Source organism: Aristolochia californica, unplaced genomic scaffold (genome assembly GCF_029961685.1).
Source record: "Aristolochia californica isolate CCGP_79_NKW_82.1479 unplaced genomic scaffold, dmAriCali1.0.hap1 SCAF_3, whole genome shotgun sequence".
Lineage (NCBI taxonomy): Eukaryota > Viridiplantae > Streptophyta > Magnoliopsida > Piperales > Aristolochiaceae > Aristolochia > Aristolochia californica.
This window is the reverse complement of record NW_027181992.1, coordinates 11,545,266-11,567,778: the sequence shown is the minus strand read 5'-3', so window position 1 is coordinate 11,567,778 and position 22,513 is coordinate 11,545,266. Positions and strand designations below refer to the sequence as shown.

Here is a 22,513-nt window from a genome sequence, read left to right as displayed (position 1 = left end):
GTGGTAGGAGTAATAAATGTTAATTAATGGGGGTAACATATATGTAGTAATAAGCTCAACCCGGGCACCGACTCTCACAGGTAGAAATGGGTGATAAATGTCTGTCATTCACAAGACGGCGATAAAAGACGTGATAAGTAGGTCATGCCTATCATTCACAAGACGACGATAAAAGACCCACGAGTACATAAAAAAAGTCTCAATGGACTTAAAAACACCTAACCATGATGGACTTAAACTCCTAACCCAAACAACACGCAAAAAGTTGGCACAAAGATGTATGTGAGAGTCAAATAAATGATGGTAAGAGTAAGGTTATCAAATAACCAATTGGTAATGGGTAAACAGGAAGATAAAATGTTGACGACACCACTGTCTCATCTAAAGAGACACAATAACTATAGCTGACAAGGGATGAACCCATGAAACAATCCGATGCGAGTATCAGCACCAAATAATATATTGACTATAGGAATATGTTGGGAATACTTCAAAATAATAATCTAGCCTGAGAAATAGAATCAAGTTGAGTCGAGTCAGGTATCACCAATAAATGCCACAACTATTATTGCGAGTCAGGATTTTTGGTCTTCAATTTTCTTTCTTGCAAAAATTTCTTCATAGATGCAAAAACTTCATCTTCGTGCTCCCCCTTTTCTTGAATATTTTTGTTACATTAAAATTACCATAACATATAAAATATCTCTTTCTTGTACTTCTCCCTCTCAAGCTGGGAGGTAATGGCAGTGATCCCAGCTTGAACCAAATAACTTAGATGTAGTAATAATAATAACAATAACATGATAATGAGAATCAAAGGAAGACAAGATGATGGGTCCATAATGTTCTTCTATTGAGATATATAATCTGATAGATTTTGGTCTCTATAATATGGCTAAACTAAGTACTCATTCTCCTTTTACCAGCACGACCATTGACTCTTCCAAGATTAATATCTCCATATAAAAAATTCAGATCGAGAATTGGTTAAATAAGTAAGAAAACAAATTTACATATATTTCTTGTGATATAAAATTCTCCATATAAAGTCTTATTCTTGATAGTATAAAATAGCTCAGAAGTTCAAGCTTTTTGTTGTTGCTCGTACCTCTTTTGCGATCTGACCTTTGCTGCTTCAAATATCGATTTCTCTTTGTCGATAACTCCAATTAGAAAAATATTTTTTCCTTAGAAAGTAGACTCGAATATCTTTCCTTCAATATATAATTTAAAATATAAAAAGCATAGTATAGAGGTAAAAACATAAAACAAATTACAGGTATAGGGACTAAAAATAAATAAATACGAACCTAAACTACTGGATATAATAAATAAAAAAATGATCACATTACCTATGCGGGTTGACCAAGTCAACTCATAGAACCTGCTCTGATACCATGTTGAATTTATGGAAAAGATATATACTTCATTGACTTCTTATAATCAAAGTACATGAACCTCTATTTATAATAGAGGAAAGTAGTAGAGTCCAATTACAATTAAACTACCTTTGTTCCAATTACACCCAAACTCTAACACTTAAAGATAAGTCCTAGCATAATTAAATAACCCCATATAAATAGATGATTAACACGACTAAAACATCTTTAAACTGAAACTCCTCTATGAGATCTGTTTCCATAATAATTATAGTTATGTTAGACTTCTTATGCCACCTCACGTGATCATTGTGGGTCCCAGATCTTCTGAGTTTGGGCCCATCTTTCAACACTCTTGGATATGTGGGTCTTCCTTGGTCTTATGAGTTTGGGCCCATCTTCCAACACACTTGGATATGTGGGCCTTCCTTGGTTGTGTGGGCTTGGGCCCATCTGCCAATAAATTAGGTCGTTAGTAGTGCACCAGTGCTAGCATCATCTGAAAAAATGTAGGTAATCGTCTCAGGCTAAAATTGTGGAATCGTGATTCTGTCAGAGTGGTTCCGTCCACTCTTGTTAGAGTTTGTGTTCTGAGTTAGATACTTGGCTTTCCGCACCTTAAACGGCTAGTCTTTTCAGGTTGTATTGGCTAAGTATCTGACTTAGAACTCCGAAGTTAAGCGAGTTTGGGCAAGAGTAATTATAGGATGGGTGATCTCCGGGGAAGTACTCTTGCTTAGGACTTTGACATGGTATCAGAGCTAGGCACACCACGGCCCGCGTTCGTATCCCGTGAGAAGCGGCTCCAGAACAGGCGGGGTGGGTGTCAGAGTGGTTCCCTCCCTCTTGTTAGAGTTTGTGTTCTGAGTTAGATACTTGGCTTTCCGCACCTTAAACGGCTAGTCTTTTCGGGTTGTATTGGCTAAGTATCTGACTTAGAACTCCGAAGTTAAGCGAGTTTGGGCAAGAGTAATTCTAGGATAGGTGACCTCCTGGGAAGTACTCTTGCTTAGGACTTTGACAGATTCAGCCCAAATTTGCGAATCATCCACTTGGAGCCTCATTCGGGATGCATCTTTTCCTCCCCCGATGAATTTTTTTTTCTCATTCGCGCTCTCTTCTCCCTCTCGGCCTTCCTCTCCCGATTTTTTTTCTCTCTCTCTTCTTTCTCTCGTGTTCTCACACCCTTCGGCTTCTTCGTATCTCTTCTCCCTTCTCATCTTCTTCTCATTTCTTCTCCCTTCATCGTCTTCACATCTCCTCTCCCTGTCTCTCTCGGCCTCCATGTCCCCTCTCCCTCTCGCCCTTCTCTTTTCCCCTAAAAATCCTCTAATTTCCTTTGATTCAACCCATTTCGATTTTGATTTCCCCATTTTAGCGTCAATTTCTTCAATTCTACTTCGATTTCCCTTGATTTCTCCATTTGGCTTCGATTTCCACATTGGGTTTCAGTTTTCCCAAAATTTTAGAAGATAACCCTAAACCCTAATTTTTTTTATTAATTTATTGTTGTATTTCATTTAATCTTAATTTTTGTGTGCGGTATTTGTATTTATATTTTAGTTTCTGCATAAATTTGGGATATAGGGTTAGGGTTTATGGTATTTAGGGTTCAATGGTTTATGGTTTAGGGTATTTAGAGTTAGGGTTAAGGTAGTCTATAATTTCGGGTTTAGGGTATTTAGAGTATAGTTATGGTAGGGTTTATGGTATTTAGGGTTTAGTGTTTATAGAAGTTAGGGTTTAGGGGTTGAGAGTTTGGGGTTATAGGGTTATAGGGTTAGGGTTTTGGGCTTTTAGGGGGTTTAGTGTAAAAAGTTTAGGGTTTAGGGTTTAGGGTTTAGAGGCTAATGGAGTTAAGGTTTAGGGTTTATGGGGCCATTGGGTGGGTTGAGTCCAGTTCAAACTAGGCTGAATCGCCTACACGGGCGTCCTTTAGCCAAAGAAACCCGACCTCCATCATTGAAGTGGTATGGTTCGTAGTGATTGCGAAGTCATATGGGGCTCTACCAAGTGTGTTAGGTGAATTTGGACTTGATGAGTGTGTTTTTGCATTGTTCTAGTCATTTGAGATGGAATTAGTTTGATTAATTTGTAAATGTTATAAAATGTTGTTGAATAATTTTGAAGTGGTATGGAATGATCTTGCCATGCGGTGAGGAGATTCGAATGGCTCCTAAATATCCACCACGTGGTTTTTTTAAGTGGTTATTTGTGTTTCCATGTGTCCCTATTTACTATGACAAGTAAAAGTTGTCTGATAAAGTTTGACCATCTCAGATTTAGATTATAATTGGCTGGAAGAAGACAACAAATCCTTGAGCATATGACATTTGGACCTTTGAGGATGACAACAAAATGTGCGATCTCTTGGTTGAGCAGGTCAATATGGGGAACATGTTGCCCTATGGCGTTTGGAAGCATGATGTTTAATGAAGACACATTTAATAAAAAAACTTTTGAGCAGCTCAAGAATCGAACAAGATCATGGAAGAAAACTTACCAAACAGTAACGAGCTATCTTAACACTAGTTGGTTTGACTGAGATGCAACCACACATCAAGTTACTACATGTTATTTTATATGGCAAGACTATATCAAGGTCAGTAAATCATGCTGAACTGCAAAACATTTTTGCATGTTTTTCACATTACTATAACTCTATTGCAAGAGGTCTAAAAGATGTTTCTTTCTTGTAGGAGCATAACAATGCTGAGAAGTATAGACGTGAAGGGCACCCACTTTACGACAAATTGGTTTTGATAGTGGGAAACTCAATAGCCATGGGGCAGTAAGTCAAACTAGCATAGACATGTGCAATGATGTCCAGTGTGAGTTAGAACATTCACCCTTGGACCCACTCGAGGATGTCGATTTAGGTAAGGATACCCTATCACCATTCCTTCACAGGAATGAGTCGGCACCTGATTAGTCTCGAAGTGGTAACCCGTCAACTTTGACTCGTCGTAGAAAGATAACTGAAATCTCCACTGATGAGACTTGCATATTCTTTAGTGCAATGAAGGAAATCGCTGTGGTGTTTAGTGATGCTATCAAACCTAAAGATTGTAATATTAGAAAAAATTGGTTCGACTCTCATGGAAATCCCGGACTTGCCGATACAGTTGAAGTTTTGCGCACACAAATTAAGAGAGGCATGTTTATGAAGCTAACAGTGGAAGAGCGACTCCAGTGGCTTAAATATTTTCTGGTGAAATATAGTAATGAGTTTTAAGTACACTATCTACTTTGGGACGAGTGTTTTGTATTTTAGTGATATTTTTTTTAATTATGACTTTGCAAGACTTATCATTGATATATTATGAATGTCATTATGGTTAAGATTTGGGTTTTCATTAGAATCCACAAGATTTGTATAATTTTGAGATCAAATAGCTACTCGCATGTGGAATGATCATCAATGGTTGTATATTATTGCTTTTGAACGTGTATTTTACTTTTATGATGTAAATTGTGGACTATTACTGGTAACTCGGTTCATTTTCAAGCATGTTTTTTTTAAGTTTTAATTACATATATATATGTTATTAATAATCTATCCTAGGTTATTAATAAAATAATATATTTATTTATTTATTATATTCATTAATTTTATTACTATATTAAATTAGAAATCTATGACTAATAATTAAAATATTGTTAAAGAAAGCATTTAATCAATTATTTTGGTTAATTATCCCATTTTTATAATTAATCAAACTAATTATTTTTAATTTTGTAAAAATATATTATTAATTAATGCTATGTAAAAAATCCATCTTCTGTAATTAATAAAATAATTTTTTATTTTCATTATATTTATTTTTTAATTACTTTATTAAATTAGTGATTTAATAGTCGTAATTAAAATATTGTTAAAGTAAACATTTGATCAATTATTTTGGTTTAATTATCCCATTGTTATTTTTAATTAAAATTATTAATTAATAATACATAAAAATATATATATTGTGTTATTGATAAAATAATATTTTTATTTATTTATTTATTATTATTATTTTATTATTGTATTAAATTAGTGATTTTAAATGTTAAAATATTTATTTATTTATTTATTATATTCACTTAAGTTATATTTTAATTTAATTATTTTTTATAATTTATTATATTCTCTCGTTATTACATTATTTCAAAATAAACCGTAATAATTAATTAATATAATATAGTATTTCATTAATTAGTTTATTAATATATTTTAATACTACATTAAATCACTTGTTAGTGTAGTAACCATATTTATTTTGGTTAATTATCTTTTTAGGTATAAGTTCAATTTAAGTATAATATAAAAAATTACTCATTCTCTTGTTTACATCATATTTTTCATTTTGGGGTACTAACACTAGAATCTATTTTCTAGTGTACTTGAACTCATCTACACTAACACCCAAGGAAGAGTTAGTTGAATCAAATCATTGCCTTGAGGGGAGGTTAATCAACTTGACACAAGAGATGAACTTTAGCTGCACAATTTCGAAATGACATAGAGACTTGCATGTGGAATGATAAATGGTGGTTGTATTTTATTGCTTTTGAACATGTGTCGTTCTTATGTACTAAACTTGTAACTTGATGATTTTAATATTGAAGGCACGAACTCGTTATTAGAATAATCTTTCTTAGGTTATTAATAAAGTTGTATTTATTTATTTATTATTTTTATTAAATTTTATTACTATATTAAACTAGATATTTAAGTCTGATAAATAAAATATAGTTACAATTTGCATTTGGTCAATTAATTATTTTTAATTTTGTGAAAATATATTATTAATTAATATCAAGTAAAAAATCCATGTTGTGTTATTACTAAAATATTTATTTATTTATTTTTTAATTATTGTATTATATTAGTGATTTAATAGTGGTAATTAAAATATTATTAAATCAAGCATTTGATCAATTATTTTGGTTTAATTAACCCATTTTTTATTAATAAAATCAATGGTTTTAAATTTAACGCAAACATATAATTAATTATTAATACGTAAAAATATATAGTGTGTTAAAGTTATGATTTGATCAATTTTTCTTGTTTAATCATTCCTTTTTAGGTTAAATTATGTCACATGTTATTAATAAATTAATAACTGAACTTATTACATTCATTTATGTTATTTTTAATGTTATTTATTTATTTTTTATAATTAATCATGTGCAAAGTTAATTGGCTAACGTAATTACTGCATTAATGTACAATAAACTGTAATAATTAAATAATATAATATCTAATTTAATTAATTAGTATATGAATATATTTTAATTATACATTGAATTACTTATTCGTGTAGTAATTATGTTTTTTTACCTAATTTGGGGTTTAAGTATGATGTTTTAATTAAGTATATTGTTACAATTTACTAATTCTCTTGTTTTTGATATTTTTCTCATGTTGGGGCACTACACTAAAAATTGTTTTCCAGTGCACATGAACTTGTCCACACTAACACCAAGTTTGAAGATAAAGTTTATGTAGATGAATGAAATAAATTTGAAGCAGAAAATGAAGATGAACTTCAAATTTTTATTTTGTTGACTAACCTCCCTTGAGGGGGGTTATTCAACTTGACGCAAGAGATGGACATTAGTCACATTACTCAATTCATCTCTTAACGTCGTTAGTGGAGCACAACGTCTGATTCATGTTGATGAATCAGATGAACCCAAAAATCATCTCCACGGTTTTATTTCGGGAATTAGAATTCCGCAGTATATTGCGAATCATCCGGATGAAGCAGGAGCGACACTTTGAACCCTCGTCGATTTTTTTTTTTTGGGACTCTCTCTCACATCCACCTCACTCGGCGCTTCGAACCCTCATCGAATTTCTTTTTTCGGTCTCTCTCCAGCACCTTCCTCTCACGGTCTCTTTCTTCTCTTGTCTCTTCTTCCTCCAAATTTTTTTTCCTCTCACTCTCGACCTCCATTTCTCCTCCTTTCTCTCTCTCTCGTTGCGAACGTATTCTCGTTGAAGGGTGAAATCGAAGCCGAATCAAAGTAGAATAGAACAAATCGATGCTGAAATGTCAAAAATTGAAGAAAATCTAAATCGAAATGGGGAAATTGAACAAAATCGAGAGGTATTTTGGGGGAAAAGAGAGTAGCGACAGGGAGAAGGGAGTGGGAGGCCGACAGGGAGAAGAAAGGGAGGTCAAGAGGGAGGAGAGAGAGAGAGAGAGAGAGAGAGATTTATGAGTTTTTTCATTCATGACATCTATAACTTACAACTGAGTATTTATAAACAAACCTTTGCCGCCACAGGATAGACACAGAGATTATCATCCGGGTGCTCATTGCGCCCCATCGTCAATGACTTATCTCATAGTATTTATAGGTGTGCGGCGGAGGGTGAAACTCAAAACAAAAAATTACACTTTTTACAAAGTCAAAAACCATGGGCTTCTTTCAACCATGTGCTAAAACCGTGGGCTGGAATTCTTATCTTCTCAAACTATGTGCTAAAATCGTAGGCTAGTATTCTTGTCTTCTCAAACCATGTGCTAAAACCGTGGGCTGGTATTCTTGTCTCTTTAACTTTTGTCTGAATAAATCTTTGTCTTTTCTATCATAATTTTCTCACTAACCTTTGTCTTATTATGGATTGTTTCTGAGTCTTTTCTATCATAATCTTCTCACTGCCTTTTGTCTTATTATTTTCCATCCAAAGTAGTAGGATTATGAATTGCTTCTGAATCGAAGTCATAATCATTGTCTTCTTCTTGGGAAAAATATTGAAGTGTCTGACTACCTGTGGATCCAGATTTGCTAGAGATTTCTGAATCTTGTCTTATATATCCTTGGTCTTTCAGATATTCTTCAAAATATTCTTTCATCATCTTTTTTATTTCTTCTGGGTTTGTCTGTTTGTCTTTGTTCTTTTCTTCTGACATTTTTGGCAAATGTCCATCCTTAAACGGATTTGATTTGTCTTTACCAGCTACCATGTGAGACTTTATCCAAGACCATACAAAGACTTAATGAAAAAAGATGGTTACTCCAAGAAAAGAATGACTTTCAGAAAGAATATATTGGGGAAATAGAAGAAGAAAATCGACAACTCAAGGCAATGTTAACAAGTACTTTCTCTACTCAGATACCTACTAGTGAGGGTCATTCACTAGCTAGTCTAGCTCAAACGGTAGCTGGTAAAGACAATTCATATCACTTATACCTATTAGGAGAATTTATTTATGACCCTCACTAATTGGTATCAGAGCCAGACGACCTGGAACCATATAAAAGAATAGATTATTTGGATTTAAGAATACCTGCTAAGATAGAAACAAAATAAATAGGAAGTTCTACCCTTACTTGTCATTTAATTCCGACGAACATTTACTCCACATAAATAATTCCCAACTTAATACCTTAGTAGGTTTGTTAATAAATCTCTCTCATAATTTACATTCAAAGATATTAGGATTAGAACAAACAGATAGTAAGATTTTAGAAGAAATTCGACAAATTAAAATTAAAACAGATAGGTTACAAGAAAACACATATTATTTAAAGACAAGCAAAGGACAACAACAAAATTTAGATAAAGAAATAGATCAAATTACTTAGAAACTAAAGGGAATAAAAGTAGTTCCTAAAACAGAAAAACCTAAAAATTCATGGCTCTTTCACAGGGAAGTGGAAGGACCATCTCAGAAATAGGAAGTTCTTCTAGATCTCTTAATTTTATTGAAAGGTTAAAAATAATAAGAAGTATAGATCAAAGAGATATACAACTAGATGAAATAATAGACGTAGATTAAGATATTAATCGGTTAAGTCTTTTAAATCCAAGACAACTTTAGTGAACATTACCCTTAAATTTTAATACAGAATTGTTTCAACATTACAGAGAAATCCAAATTAGTTGTGTAGGACATGACTCTGTTAGCCTTAATTTAATAGCAGAACAAGTGTTTAAACAAATTAAACATATATATAATTTAGTTCATTTAGGTTTAATAGTAATAGGCGTTAAAGGACTAGGTAGAAAACATTTAGGAGCTAAAACATTTCTTAGTATCTATGATGATAGGTGGGCTAATCCTAAAAAGGCTATGTTAGGAATCACAAAAGTAGATATGAATATGAATGGAGGCTTATTTTATTGTTCTCCAGATTTTCTTATGGGGATAAATGAATTTAAAAGATATATTAGAATAGAAATCCAAACAAAAGGATATGAATCCTTTGTAGGAAATAATTTGTTATTATGTATTAGATTCTTAGGAAGAAGCACTAGTTCTAGTACAACTAGATTTAAGATTAAGATAGATGATGTAGTTAATATTATAGGAAATAAAGGAATAAAATTAATAAAACCAATAAAATATTCTCCTAAAGAATTAGCAGGATTAGATTGGAATTTAAAATTTAAAAAAGAAAAGATAATTAGCCCGGAAGATAGCATAATGTATACAGATACAAAAAGAAATGTTAATATAAGATTTAATAATTATGAACACAAATTATCAGAGGAAACTGAATCTGTTACTAGTGAAGATTATGGTTTAACAACAATAGAAATAGAACAAGACAATATTATATATCCAAAGGAACTTGAATTAATATTAACCGAAAGAGAGCTACTTCATTTAAAAGAAGACTTGATAAAAAAACAAAACAATAAAAGAAGAGGAATATCTTTACTATGATCAGGATAGGAATATTAGAATTGGGACTATGCCCTAAGAACCTGAAGAACCTAACCTAGAACACTTTAGGGAAGAAACGACAAGCCTAAAAGACTTCATGGATGCTGAAAGCTCTGTAAGAATGCTCAATAGTAGCTACGTAAGGACTCCAACTCCAGAAGTATACACTTCAGGAAACATGCTGAGATTTCCTTACACTCAACCTGTAGACTTTCCCAAGTAAAACCAAAAGGAAAAAGAAGAGAATTAGAAAAAACCCATCAAATTTCAAGAGATGGGAAAAGGAAAAATTCACAATCTATCAGCTCATGATCCTCAAGAATGGATAAAAACATTAGATGTCTGGAAAAACCAAGTAGTTTCAGACTATATCCAAAATTTCCAAGCCCATGATCCTAAAGAAATGTATAGATATTTAGAAACCTTTCTAGGTGAAAGTGTAAAAGCCTTATGGGAAAGTTATAAAAGAGAAAATCAAGATGAATTGGAAATCTAATGAGTTTAGGATCAAACCCTTATAATTTTGTAAATAAGATTTACCATTTAGTAATAGGAGAGATGATCCTAATTCAGGATTTATGACTCTCCAGAAAGATGCAGTTTTTTACCTAGAACAATTCAGTCTTTATAATTATAAATATGTTAAAAAATTATTACAAGATTTCAGGTAATGCTTCTAATAAAGACTTAGGTACAAAATTATTTCGTAAACTTCCAGGAGCATTAGGAAACGAAATCCATGAAAAATGGCAGAGTTTAGAAGGAAATAATGTTATTATCAATGCCCACCTCTCTCAAGTTACCGTTAATGTAATGTATTCGTTGGCCCCCAAGTATGAAGAGCGCCAATGTCGATAGTGAGTAATTAGTTAACGGTTCCAGCTTAGACGCTGATGAGGTCAAATTGTGACCGCAATGGTTACTTGTCAAGAAACTGTAAAACGGATAGTAAGGTTCAGGGCGTCAGCCCCGACGGGGGTCCAAGGGGGCTGGCCCCACGGTATGCACGTGTCATGATTGCATCACCAAGTGCCAACGTGGAGGACAGCAGGATGGCTTGCTCTACAAGCTTCCTAGATGGTGTGCTCTACAAGCTTCCTAGATATCTTGCTCTACAAGCTTCCTAAATGAAAAACACTTATAAATAGAGGTGTTCTTCAGCTGCATTGGTATCCAGAAAATCAGAGCTATTCCTTCTTCATTACTCTGTTTTATTGTTTAGTTTCTTCTTGTAATTTCTGTTCAGTCCAGAAACCATTGAAGTTCTTCTAGAGTGTATGGTGGGACAAAGTTTCTTATCGTATTTGTAATAGATCAGTGTTGGTTTTCTTCTTGATTGCTGTTTAGATGTTCCTGGGCTGAACTTACTCTGTTTTACATGGTATCAGAGCTCTAGGGGACTCTTAACAACAATCATCTGTCGTAAAGCACAACATCATGACTGATCTTAAGCCTAGTAGCTCTTTTGCTAGTTCTGGTTCTGTACCAGCAATACGTATTCGTCCCCCAACTTTCACAGAAGGCAAACTTTATGGCACGAACTATCTCCTGTGGAAGTTCAAAATCACTACGATTTTGGACTCCTATCAACTTCTTGATATAGTTCTGGGAGTTGATGTTGAGCTTGTTGCTGTCACCAATGGTGGAAAGATCACTCCTCCTAATCTTCAGCTCGTCAAAGATTGGAGAAGGAAGAATGCTGATGCACTTTGTGCAATTGTCACAAGTATTCAAGATTCTATCCTCACCCTGATTCAACATACTTCGAAGGCGAATTAAGCATGGAACATACTGAAAAATCAGTTTGAAACGAGGAACCAGACTCATATCCAAAATCTGGAAAATCAACTTGCTGCTGAAAGATTAAGTGAAGATGAGGCAGCAGAGTCTTTTATTACTAGGATGAAAAACCTACGTGATAAAATGGCTTCTGTTGGTATAGCCAAGTCAACAGAGGAACTTGCTCGAAGATGTATTCGAGTGTTGCCGCAAAAATTTGACGGCCTCGTGACAGCACTCAATACACAAATTCGTGATCCTCCATTGACCTTTGAAGATTTCTCTGCCTTATTGATGGAGGAGGAGATGAGGCTAAAAGGTAGAGACAATCAGTTTGACTCTGCCTTCACAACAAAAGCAAAGGTTAGCAATGAAACAAAGAAGAAACCAAAGAGTAAGAAGTTCTTTGGATCGTGTTATTACTGTAACAAGAAGGGCTATGCTGTCAAAGATTGTAGAACACGAATCCAAGATGAGAAGAACGACACAGTGAAACAGAACTGGAAGAATAGAGAATCTGCAAATTCTGCAGAAATTGAACTTCCTCTGTTCACTGTCACAGAAGAATCATGCTCTAGTGCTCATGTACAACAAAAGAGTACATGGGTGTTAGATTCTGGAGCTTCCCGACACATGACCAACAAGAAAGAATTATATGATTATTTAAATCCTCTACAACAACCAATGAACGTGGTGGTCGGGAATAATGCGAGATGTCCCGTTGAAGGGATAGGCACCATATTCATTCAGTCTGATGATGGAGAAAGTAAGAAGATAGCGGATGTTCTACTTGTTCTCCAAATATCAAGAAACCTGTTGTCCGTAGCTGTAATTACGGACAAGGATTTGGAGGTACGGTTCAAGAAAAATGAATCTCTTATTCTTGATAAAAATGAGAACATAGTTGCAAGAGGTATCCGCAAGGATAACCTTTATGAAATCAACTCACTTTCTGCTATTGTTGATGCCAAAAATAGTCAACTTTGGCATGAAAGATTCGGACACATTTCCTTTCATGTGTTGAAGGAAATGCAGAAGAAAAATATGGTGATAGATTTGCCTTCAATTGATGTAATTGAAGAACCTTGTGAAGCTTGTATGCTGGGCAAGCAACAAAGAAAATCATTTCCCAAAGAGAGTCAATCCCAAAGAAAAAAAGAAAGAAATTAGATGACAAGAGCAAGAAATGTATCTTCTTGGGTTATAGTGAAGAGTCTAAAGCATATAGACTCTATGATGTAGAGGCCAATAAGTTAGTCATAAGCCGAGACGTGGTGTTTAATGAGCGACCACTCTCAATGGAGGATAATGATCCTACCATTTGGTCACCAACCGATGAAGTAACTCACCAAGTGCCTGCTGAACAACCAGTAAGTGATGTAGAAGATGTTTCTGTTAAAAAAGAAACAACAAGACAACCTAGTGCGCCCCCATGGAAGCCACAACCAAAGTGGGTGCACCAGCTCTTTGATGACAGAACTCCAGAAGTTGAAGATAAACGCCCTTGTCCTGATGGGCTTAGACGATCAAAGAGAATAGAGGAGTAGAACAAAGCAGGACAACAACTTTTGAACATGGCTTTGATGACTCAAATCATCAAGACGGTAAAAGAACCAGTAAGTGTGGAGGAAGCCATGTCAGATCCAAAATGGAGAGCTGCAATGCAAACAGAGTATTATAATATCATAAAGAATGATACTTGGGAGATTGTTGACAAACCTCCTAACCGAAAGATCATTGGCAGCAAATGGATTTGGAAAACAAAGTACAAGGCTGACGGTACTCTTGAAAAATACAAAGCACGCTTTGTTGCTCAGGGATTCTCACAAATTGAAGGTTTTGATGTTGATGAGACCTGCGCTCCAACAACAAAGATGACAACAATTCGGGTAGTTCTTGCAGCTTCTGCTCATTATGGGTGGACAGTACATCAAATGGATGTAAAATCTGCCTTTCTGAATGGGAAACTTGAGGAAGAAGTCTACATGGCACAACCACAAGGCTTTGAACTGCCAAATGCAGAGGAGAAGGTATGTAAATTAAAAAAGGCCTTGTATGGTCTAAAGCAGGCACCACGAGCCTGGTACAAATGTATCAACTCTTTCTTCTTGGAGCGCGGGTTCTGTAGAAGCAAATCTGAAGCAAACTTATATGTTCTTTGTGAACATGAGAAAAGAGTCATTATAGTACTCTATGTAGATGACCTGGTAATCACTGGTGACCATGAAGACAACATTGTGAAGACTCGGGAATGGTTGAGCCAAGAGTTCGACATGATAGACTTGGGCCTTCTTCATTACTGCTTGGGAATTGTGGTATGGCAAAAATCTTATCATATCTTTATTTCTCAGGAACATTATGCTCGAGAACTATTATCTACTTTTGGCATGACCGAAAGTAATCCAGTAGTCACCCCAATGGAAGTGAATACCAAGTTGTCAATCAATGACTCCTCTGAAAAGGTTGACAACAAGCTCTACAGAAAATTAGTTGGAAGTTTAATCTTCCTTTGTAACACAAGACCTGACATTAGCTATGGTGTGGGAGTGCTCAGTCGTTTTTCTAACAATCCAAGAAAAACGCACTGGCAAGCTGGAATGCGAATCCTCAAATATCTCAAAGGTACTTTAACTTTTGGAGTATCTTACACAAGAGGAGATATTTTATCTGGGTATTGTGACTCAGATTGGGCTGGAGATATTGACACGAGGAAATCCGTTACTGGCTACGGATTCTTGTTTGGAAGTGGTATAATCTCATGGGCTAGTAATAAGCAACAAACAGTTGCACTGTCATCAACCGAAGCAGAGTATAAAGCTGCTTGTGTAGCAGCCTGTGAAGCTGTGTGGCTACAATGCATCTTGACTGATATAGGTATTCCTTTGACTAAGTCAACTACCTTAGATTGTGACAGTCAAAGTTGCATAGCTATGCGAAGAACCCAGTGTTCCATGCTAGAACTAAACACATAGAGATTCAGTATCACTATGTAAGAGAACTGATTGAAGAGGAGACCATATACATGGAGTACTGCCCTACAGAAGACAACCATGCAGACATTTTTACCAAAGCACTAGGGAGTGCTCAGATGAACAAGCATCTTCGTGGCTTGGGCGTTGGCCCAAGAACATAGTCCAACAGAGGTGAACATTGAGCGGGGGGGGAGGGGTTGGGGTTTGTTTGTGTATCAATGCCCACCTCTCTCAAGTTACCGTTAATGTAATGTATTCGCTGGCCCCCAAGTATGAGGAGCACCAATGTCGATAGTGAGTAATTAGTTAACGGTTCCAACTTAGACGCTGATGAGGTCAAATTGTGACCGCAATGGTTACTTGTGAAGAAACTGTAAAACGGATAGTAGGGTTCAGGGCGTCATCCCCGACGGGTGTCCAAGGGGGTTGGCCCCACGGTATGCACGTGTCACGATTGCATCACCAAGTGCCAACGTGGAGGACAACAAGATGGCTTGCTCTACAAGCTTCCTGGATGGCTTGCTCTACAAGCTTCCTAGATGAAAAACACTTATAAATAGAGGTGTTCTTCAGCTGCATTGGTATCCAGAAAATCAGAGCTATTCCTTCTTCATTACTCTGCTTTATTGTTTAGTTTCTTCTTGTAATTTCTGTTCAGTCCAGAAACCATTGAAGATCTTCTAGAGCGTATGGTGGGACAAAGTTTCTTATCCTATTTGTAATAGATCAATTTTGGCTTTCTTCTTGATTGTTGTTTAGATGTTCCTGGGTTGAGCTTACTCTGTTTTACAAATAACCCTAGTCATATATATATTCCATTGGACAAAGAACCAAATTCATAATGACAATCTTACAAGAAAAATGTACTAACATCCAAATAAAAGACAACTTAAAGGAGATGATTGTGTTTTTTGTAAAAAGATATATACTACTCAAGCCTGTGGGCTTAAAGATTCAGACGATAAACCTAGAAAACATAAAAAACTTTATAAAAAAGGATATTTTATTCGAAGATCAAAAAGTAGAAAACCATATTTAAATAGGGATAGACATGTACAAAGATTTAATCCAAAAAGAACTTACAAAAATAAAATTTCTTGCTATATATTTGGACAACTAGAGCATCTAGCAAATAGCTGCCCAAAAAGGCAAAAGATTGATTCTAGAAGATCATCTTTAGTAGAAAATGTTTAACAAGACCTAATAGAAGTAGACGAATATATGTCAGATACAAAATCAATCTATAGTATTGTAAGTATAGAAAATGTGCTACAAGAAAAATCATATTCAAATGAGGATTTAGTTCAAGATATTACTACCGAATCCTTATTTGACTTCACGGATGTTAATCTAGAATGCCAACATACTTGGTTCTGGCAAACAGGCCTTGCCAGTAACCCTTGCTTTAAATGCAATTGGTTCCCTAGTAAAAAGAATAGAGCAAAATATCACCAATGTTTTATCAATTAAGCTGAAATTAGTCTATTAAAACATAGACTAGATACTTTAGAGCAAGAATTTTATGAAGGCATTACTGTAGGCGTAGATGAACCAGAGACCTCCTATGTACATAATCTGTCCGAACCAGACCCCGAAGCATCTTATGTCTGTAATCAGAATAAAACTTTTTCTAGCATTATAGTCAAAGCCCAACTGATATTTCCAGATAAATACACTATTACTCTAGATGCCCTAGTAGATTATGGATGTAAAAAATTTATAATTCATTAGAGATTAGTCCCTTCCAGATATCATAAGAAAACCACCAAACAAGTCATGAAACAGTAGGTTGACGGTACATATAATCCTTATACTACCTACATCGATACCGTCAAAATCCAATTCCTTACCAATTGTTCTTCTTACTCGAATCCCTATACTCTTCCTTTCACCTGGATTAGAGATCTTAAGTTAAAAGTAGATTTTATCTTAGGCCTCAATTTCATCCTCCATAACAATGGTTCCCTTACTATCTCTAGAGACTTTTTCCATTTTTAAAAAAATTGCCATACTATTCCTGTTTATACCACCTATTCCCCTACTGTTATCTCTACTTCTGCAACGGAGCGTGGTGGTACCCTTAGCACCTCCTGTCCATGCAAAATCCCCAGCAGCTGTAAAAAATTAACCAACCACTCCTTAGCACAAGAAGGAAGCCATCTTTATCCTATACTAATAGACGTAGAAAACCAAATAGGAAGTACCATTACCAAACTAGATAATCAACTACTTTGTTATGAAGACAACACTGCTCTCTCCACAGATCCTCACCAAAATTTAGCAGACCCTACAGACCCAATAGAAAAAGATTTAGTAAACGTCTCTATCCAACAAGGACGAGCTTATTAGAATCTCTCCATTACAAACCTACAAGAAATACAGGAAGATCATAAGATTGAAGATGAAGATTTTGAGGATTGGTTAAAACATGTCTTAGAAGAAGAATTCTCATACTTAGATACAGAGAAATTATACCGAGAAATTATTAATATAACCCACAAAGATAAAATACATCTTCAACAAATCATAGACAAGCGAGATAAGCTATAGTATTTTGGAGAAAATCCTTTGAAACACTGGGATAATAACCATATTCAATGTAGACTAGAATTACTAAATCCCAATTATATAGTAAAAACAACGAATATTGAAGCTACAAATATTTTCAAAGAAAAAATTAAAGAACATATTACAGAACTCTTAAATTTAGGGATAATTAGAAAATCAATCAGCCCGCACAGGTCAATAGCTTTTATTGTAAGAAAACATAGTGAACAAGTTAGGGGAAAATCCAGAATGGTAATTAACTATAAAAGACTTAATGACAACACAGTAACTGATAGTTATAATATTCTTGATAAGTCACAATTAATTAATAGGAATCAAGATAAGAAAATATTTAGTAAGTTTGATTGTAAGTCAGGATTGTGGTAGGTAAAAATGCACCCAGATAGTATAGAATGGACTGATTTCACTTGTCCATAAGGACATTTTGAATGGTTAGTAATGCCTTTCGGTTTAAAAAATGCTCCTGCCATTTCCAAAGAAAAATGGATAACATATTCAAAAAACATGATACTTTCGTATTAGTATATATAGACGACATCTTAGTCTTTAGCAAAACAATAGAAGAACACATAGGTCACCTTCAATTAGTCTTAGCAGAATTCATGAAAGAAGGAATTATAATTAGTAATAAGAAAATAGAACTATTCAAAGAATACATAAAATTTCTCGGAGTTAACATTGGCAACGGCCAAATAGAACTACAAGACCATATATCCAAGAAAATCTTAGAAATGCTCGATGACTTAACAGACACAAAACAATTACAAAGGTTTTTAGGATTAGTAAATTATGCTAGACCCATTATAAAAGACATTGGACGAATTATAAGACTCTTGGATGCCAAAACTTCTCCTACTAGCCAAAAATTCTTTAACCAAGAGGATAAAAATTTGGTAACAAAAGTAAAAGAGAAAGTCAATAGTCCATCAAAATTACAAATGCCCCTTGACTCAGATTACCTTATCTTAGAAACAGACGGCAGTAATATAGGATGGGGTGGAGTTCTCATAGCCAAACCACAAATATAGTGATAGAGAAGAAGAAATGATTTGTAGTTAATGCTAGTGGCAAAATCAAAGAAAAAGGTAATATGAGTAGTATTGACTCAGAAATTTTAGCCTATATATATATATATTCCCTAAAAGCTTTTCACCTTTTTATTATCCATAAACAAGAATTTACTCTAAGGACTGATTGCGAGGCGATTGTAAAATATTTCCAAAGAAGTAAAGAAAATAAAATCAGCAGAAGAAGGTGGTTAAATTTAGTAGACATAATTACAGGAAATGGTTATAAAATAGAATTTGAGCATATAAAAGGTAAAAATAATGGTCTTGCTGATATTTTAAGTAGAAGATTCTTTGATACCCCTCTTGCTAATCCTTGAACAAATGGATCCTCCATATCAGAATTCATCCAGACCATCCACTTCCAGATTCAATAATTACGGACAAGAATTTTTACAATTTTGTAATCAGAAATTAGTAGTTTTCCCCAAATCAAATATTACTTTCAAGGCTTTACCTAGTATTACAGTTACTAAAGAAGAGCAATGCTTATTAGACAATCTTTGGTTATCTTACCAAAGAATTCCTAAAGATCAAAAGCATTTCTTAGCAAGTATTAATAGTCTTCAGAATATTTTTGTCAAAAGAAGAAAAAAATTAATTTTTATGTAGTTTTTAAAAGTTAAAACTTCGGGAGTTTTCCATTCCTAGACAGAAGTAGTAGAAAGTATTCAAGATTTTTAAAGACCTATTTATAAAGGATTTAATAATTTCCAAGAAGCTGCTAAGCTAACCATAGAAGCAAATTATTACATAGCTCCTTCCTTGAGATTCATGAGAGAAGACCAAGTGTCTTATGGAGGTTCCAAAGACACTAGAAGAATTATTTTTTGTGATCACTGTGAGACTTTATCCAAGACCATACAGAGACTTAATGAAAAAAGACGGTTACTCCAAGAAAAAAAATGACTTTAAGAAAGAATATATTGGGGAAATAGAAGAAGAAAATCAAAAACTCAAGGTTAACAGGTACTTTCTCTACTCAGATACCTATTAGTGAGGGTCATTCACTAGCTAGTCCAACTCAAATAGTAGCTAGTAAAGACAAATCAAATCCGTTTAAGGCTGGACATTTGCCGAAAATTTCAGAAGAAAAGAACAAAGACAAACAAACAAACAGATAGACCCAGAAGATATCAAAAAAATGATGAAAGAATATTTTGAAGAATATCTGAAAGACCAAGGATATATAAGACAAGATTCAAAAATCTCTAGCAAATCTGGATCCATGGGTACTCAGACACTTCAATGTTTTTCCCAAGAAGAAGACAATGATTATGACTTTGATTCAGAAGCAATTCTCTCTCTCTCTCTCTCTCTCTCTCGGCCTCTCGCTCTTTTTTCCCTCTCTCTTCTCCCTCTAGGCCTCCCACTCCCTTCTCCCTGTCGCTACTCTCTTTTCCCCCAAAATACCTCCCGATTTTGTTCGATTTCCCAAATGTACTCTCTCTCTCTCTCTCTCTCTCTCTCTCTCTCTCTCTCTCTCTCTCAGCCTCTCGCTCTCTTCTCCCTCTCGACCTCCCTTTATTCTCCCTCTTGGCCTCCCACTCCCTTCTCCCAAAATACCTCCCGATTTTGTTCAATTTCCCCCATTTCGATTTTGACTTTCTTCAATTTTTTACATTTCGGCGTCGATTTCTTCTATTCTACTTTGATTCGGCTATGATTTACCCATTCAGCTTCGATTTCACCCTTCAACTTTGGTTTTCCCCTAATTTCAGAAGGTAAGCCTAAACCGTATTTTTTTTATTAATTTAGTGTTGTATTTAATTTAATTGTAATTTTGGGCATAATTTGTATTGATTGTTGCATAATTGTGGGATTTAGGGTTATGGTTTATGGTATTTATGGTTCAATTTCATCTTTATAGGGTTTCATTTCAGGATTAGGGTTAGGGTTTAGTGTATTTTAGGGTTTGGTGCTTGGTATTTAAGGGTTTTGGGTTTATGGTTTATTTTTAGGATTTAGATTTTTTTTATAAAAATTAGGGTTTTCTATTTTTGGGTGATAGGATTTAGTGTTTAGGGTTTGGGGCTTTTAGGGTTTTTAAGATCTATGGTATTGGGTTTAGGGTTTAGGATTTTTTTCAAATTTTTTAGGGTTCTCGGTTTTTGGGGTGATTGGGTTTAGGATTTGGGGTTTTAAGGTGTAAGCTTTACGGTCTAGGATTCTTTTTAATTTTTTTATGGTTCTCGATTAGGGTTTAGAGTTTGGGGTGTTTAGTCCAGTTCAAACAAGGTTGAGCCTCCTACATGAGCTTCCATTAGCCAATGAAACCCGACCCCCATCACTAATGAGGTACAATTTGTAGTGACAACAAAGTCATATGGGGCTTTACTAGGGGGTGTTCGGTGAATTTGGACTTGATGTAGGTGTTTTTGCATTGTTTAGTGCATCTGCAATGGAAATAGTTTGATTAATTTTGAAATGTTTTAGAATGTTGTTGAAAATTTTTGAAGTGCTTTGGAATGATTTTGTTATGCGGTGAGGAGATTCAAGTATTATAAATATCCACCACATGGAATTCTATTTTTTGTGGTTTGTGTTCCCGTGACGGGTAATAGTTGTCTGATAAAGTTTTTTCCATGAAGACCATCTCGGATTTAGATTATAAATAGTTGTAAGAAGACAACCAACTGTTCGATCATATGATATTTGGACATTCGAAGAAGATAGCAAATTGCTCGATCACTTGGTCGAGCAGGTCAATACAGGGAACAAGTTGCCCAATGGGGTTTGGAAGCATGAGGTATAAATGGATTGTGTCAATAAGTTCAATGAAGACACATTCAGTTAAAGAATTGAACAAGATCATGGAAGAAAACATACCAAACGGTAACAAGGTGTTTCAACACAAGTGGGTTTGTTTGGGATGCAACCACAGCGAGTTATTACATGTCATTCTGTATGGCAAGACTACATACAGGTCAGTAAATCATGATGTACTGTAAAATATTTTGTATGTTTTTCACATTACTAGAACTCTATTCCAAGATGTCTAAAGGATGTTTATTCTTGTAGGAGCATAGAGATGCAGAAAAGTATAGACGTGAAGGTTGCCCCCTTTATGACAAATTGGCTTTGGTAGTGGGAAACTCAATAGCCATGGGGATAGCAAGTATAACTCTTGTAGATCTGGGCAATGAACTCCTCTGTGAGTTTGATCCTATCCCAATGGACGAGCTCGAGGATGTCGATGTAGTTAGGGAAACTCCATCGCCATTCATTAGCGGAAATGAGTCAACAGTTGAGCAATCTCGAAGAAGTAACCTGTCATCTTCAAGTCATCGTAGAAAGAGAAGCGAATTGTCCACTGGTGACATTGGTAGATATATTGATGTAGTTAAGGAAATTGCTCAGGCATTGAAGGATGTTATCAAGCCTAAAGAGGGCGATGTCGAAAGAGATTGGGTCAAAGCCCTCAGGGAAATCTAGGACCTGTCGGATGACGTGAAGTATTGCGCTCCTGAATGGTTGGATATGCCAAGTAAGAAGGTCATGTTTATGTAGATGACAATGGAAGAGCGGGTCAGGCGGCTTAAATATTGTGCAAGAAAATTTTTGCAATGCTTTTTAAGTACACTATCTTCTTTGGGAAGATTGTTATGTATTAATGACGATGTTTGAATTATGATGTTGCAAGACTTATTAGTATGGTTAATATTTTTATTATATATGATTGTTGTGTTAATATATTATGTGGATAAATATGGTGGAAGAGTATGGATGTGGTCAATTAAATAGATATGGTGGTGTAGGGTTGTAATTGAAGGTAGGATGTGTGAGCGAATGTATGAATATGTGGGAATGTGGATGAATATGGTTGTGTAGAGGTGTGATTGAAAATAGGTTATGATTGAAGATTGATATTTATTTGTGTTTATGACTTTTAGGCGATTGAATTTGCAGATTTCCATGGATATTATGACAGATGAAGAAAATGTTGCAACTATTATTGGGTTCAAATGTATTCTTGTCGTCATAGGAAGATACTATCTCTGCTATTGCGATAGATGTGTACCACGTTCTTGTGGGATTAATGGTTTCTTATATTTGCAAAATGCACTAGACAAATC

The 22,513-nt window shown here is 34.8% G+C and overlaps 1 protein-coding gene across 1 annotated transcript; it reads right to left on the bottom strand.

The window, feature by feature from the left end:
- Positions 1–2,314: 2,314 nt before the first annotated feature.
- LOC137959356 (uncharacterized) lies at positions 2,315–2,821 on the bottom strand. Its single transcript, XM_068806757.1, has one exon. It carries the CDS (start codon positions 2,819–2,821, stop codon positions 2,315–2,317), a length of 507 nt encoding a protein of 168 aa, XP_068662858.1.
- Positions 2,822–22,513: the final 19,692 nt, after the last annotated feature.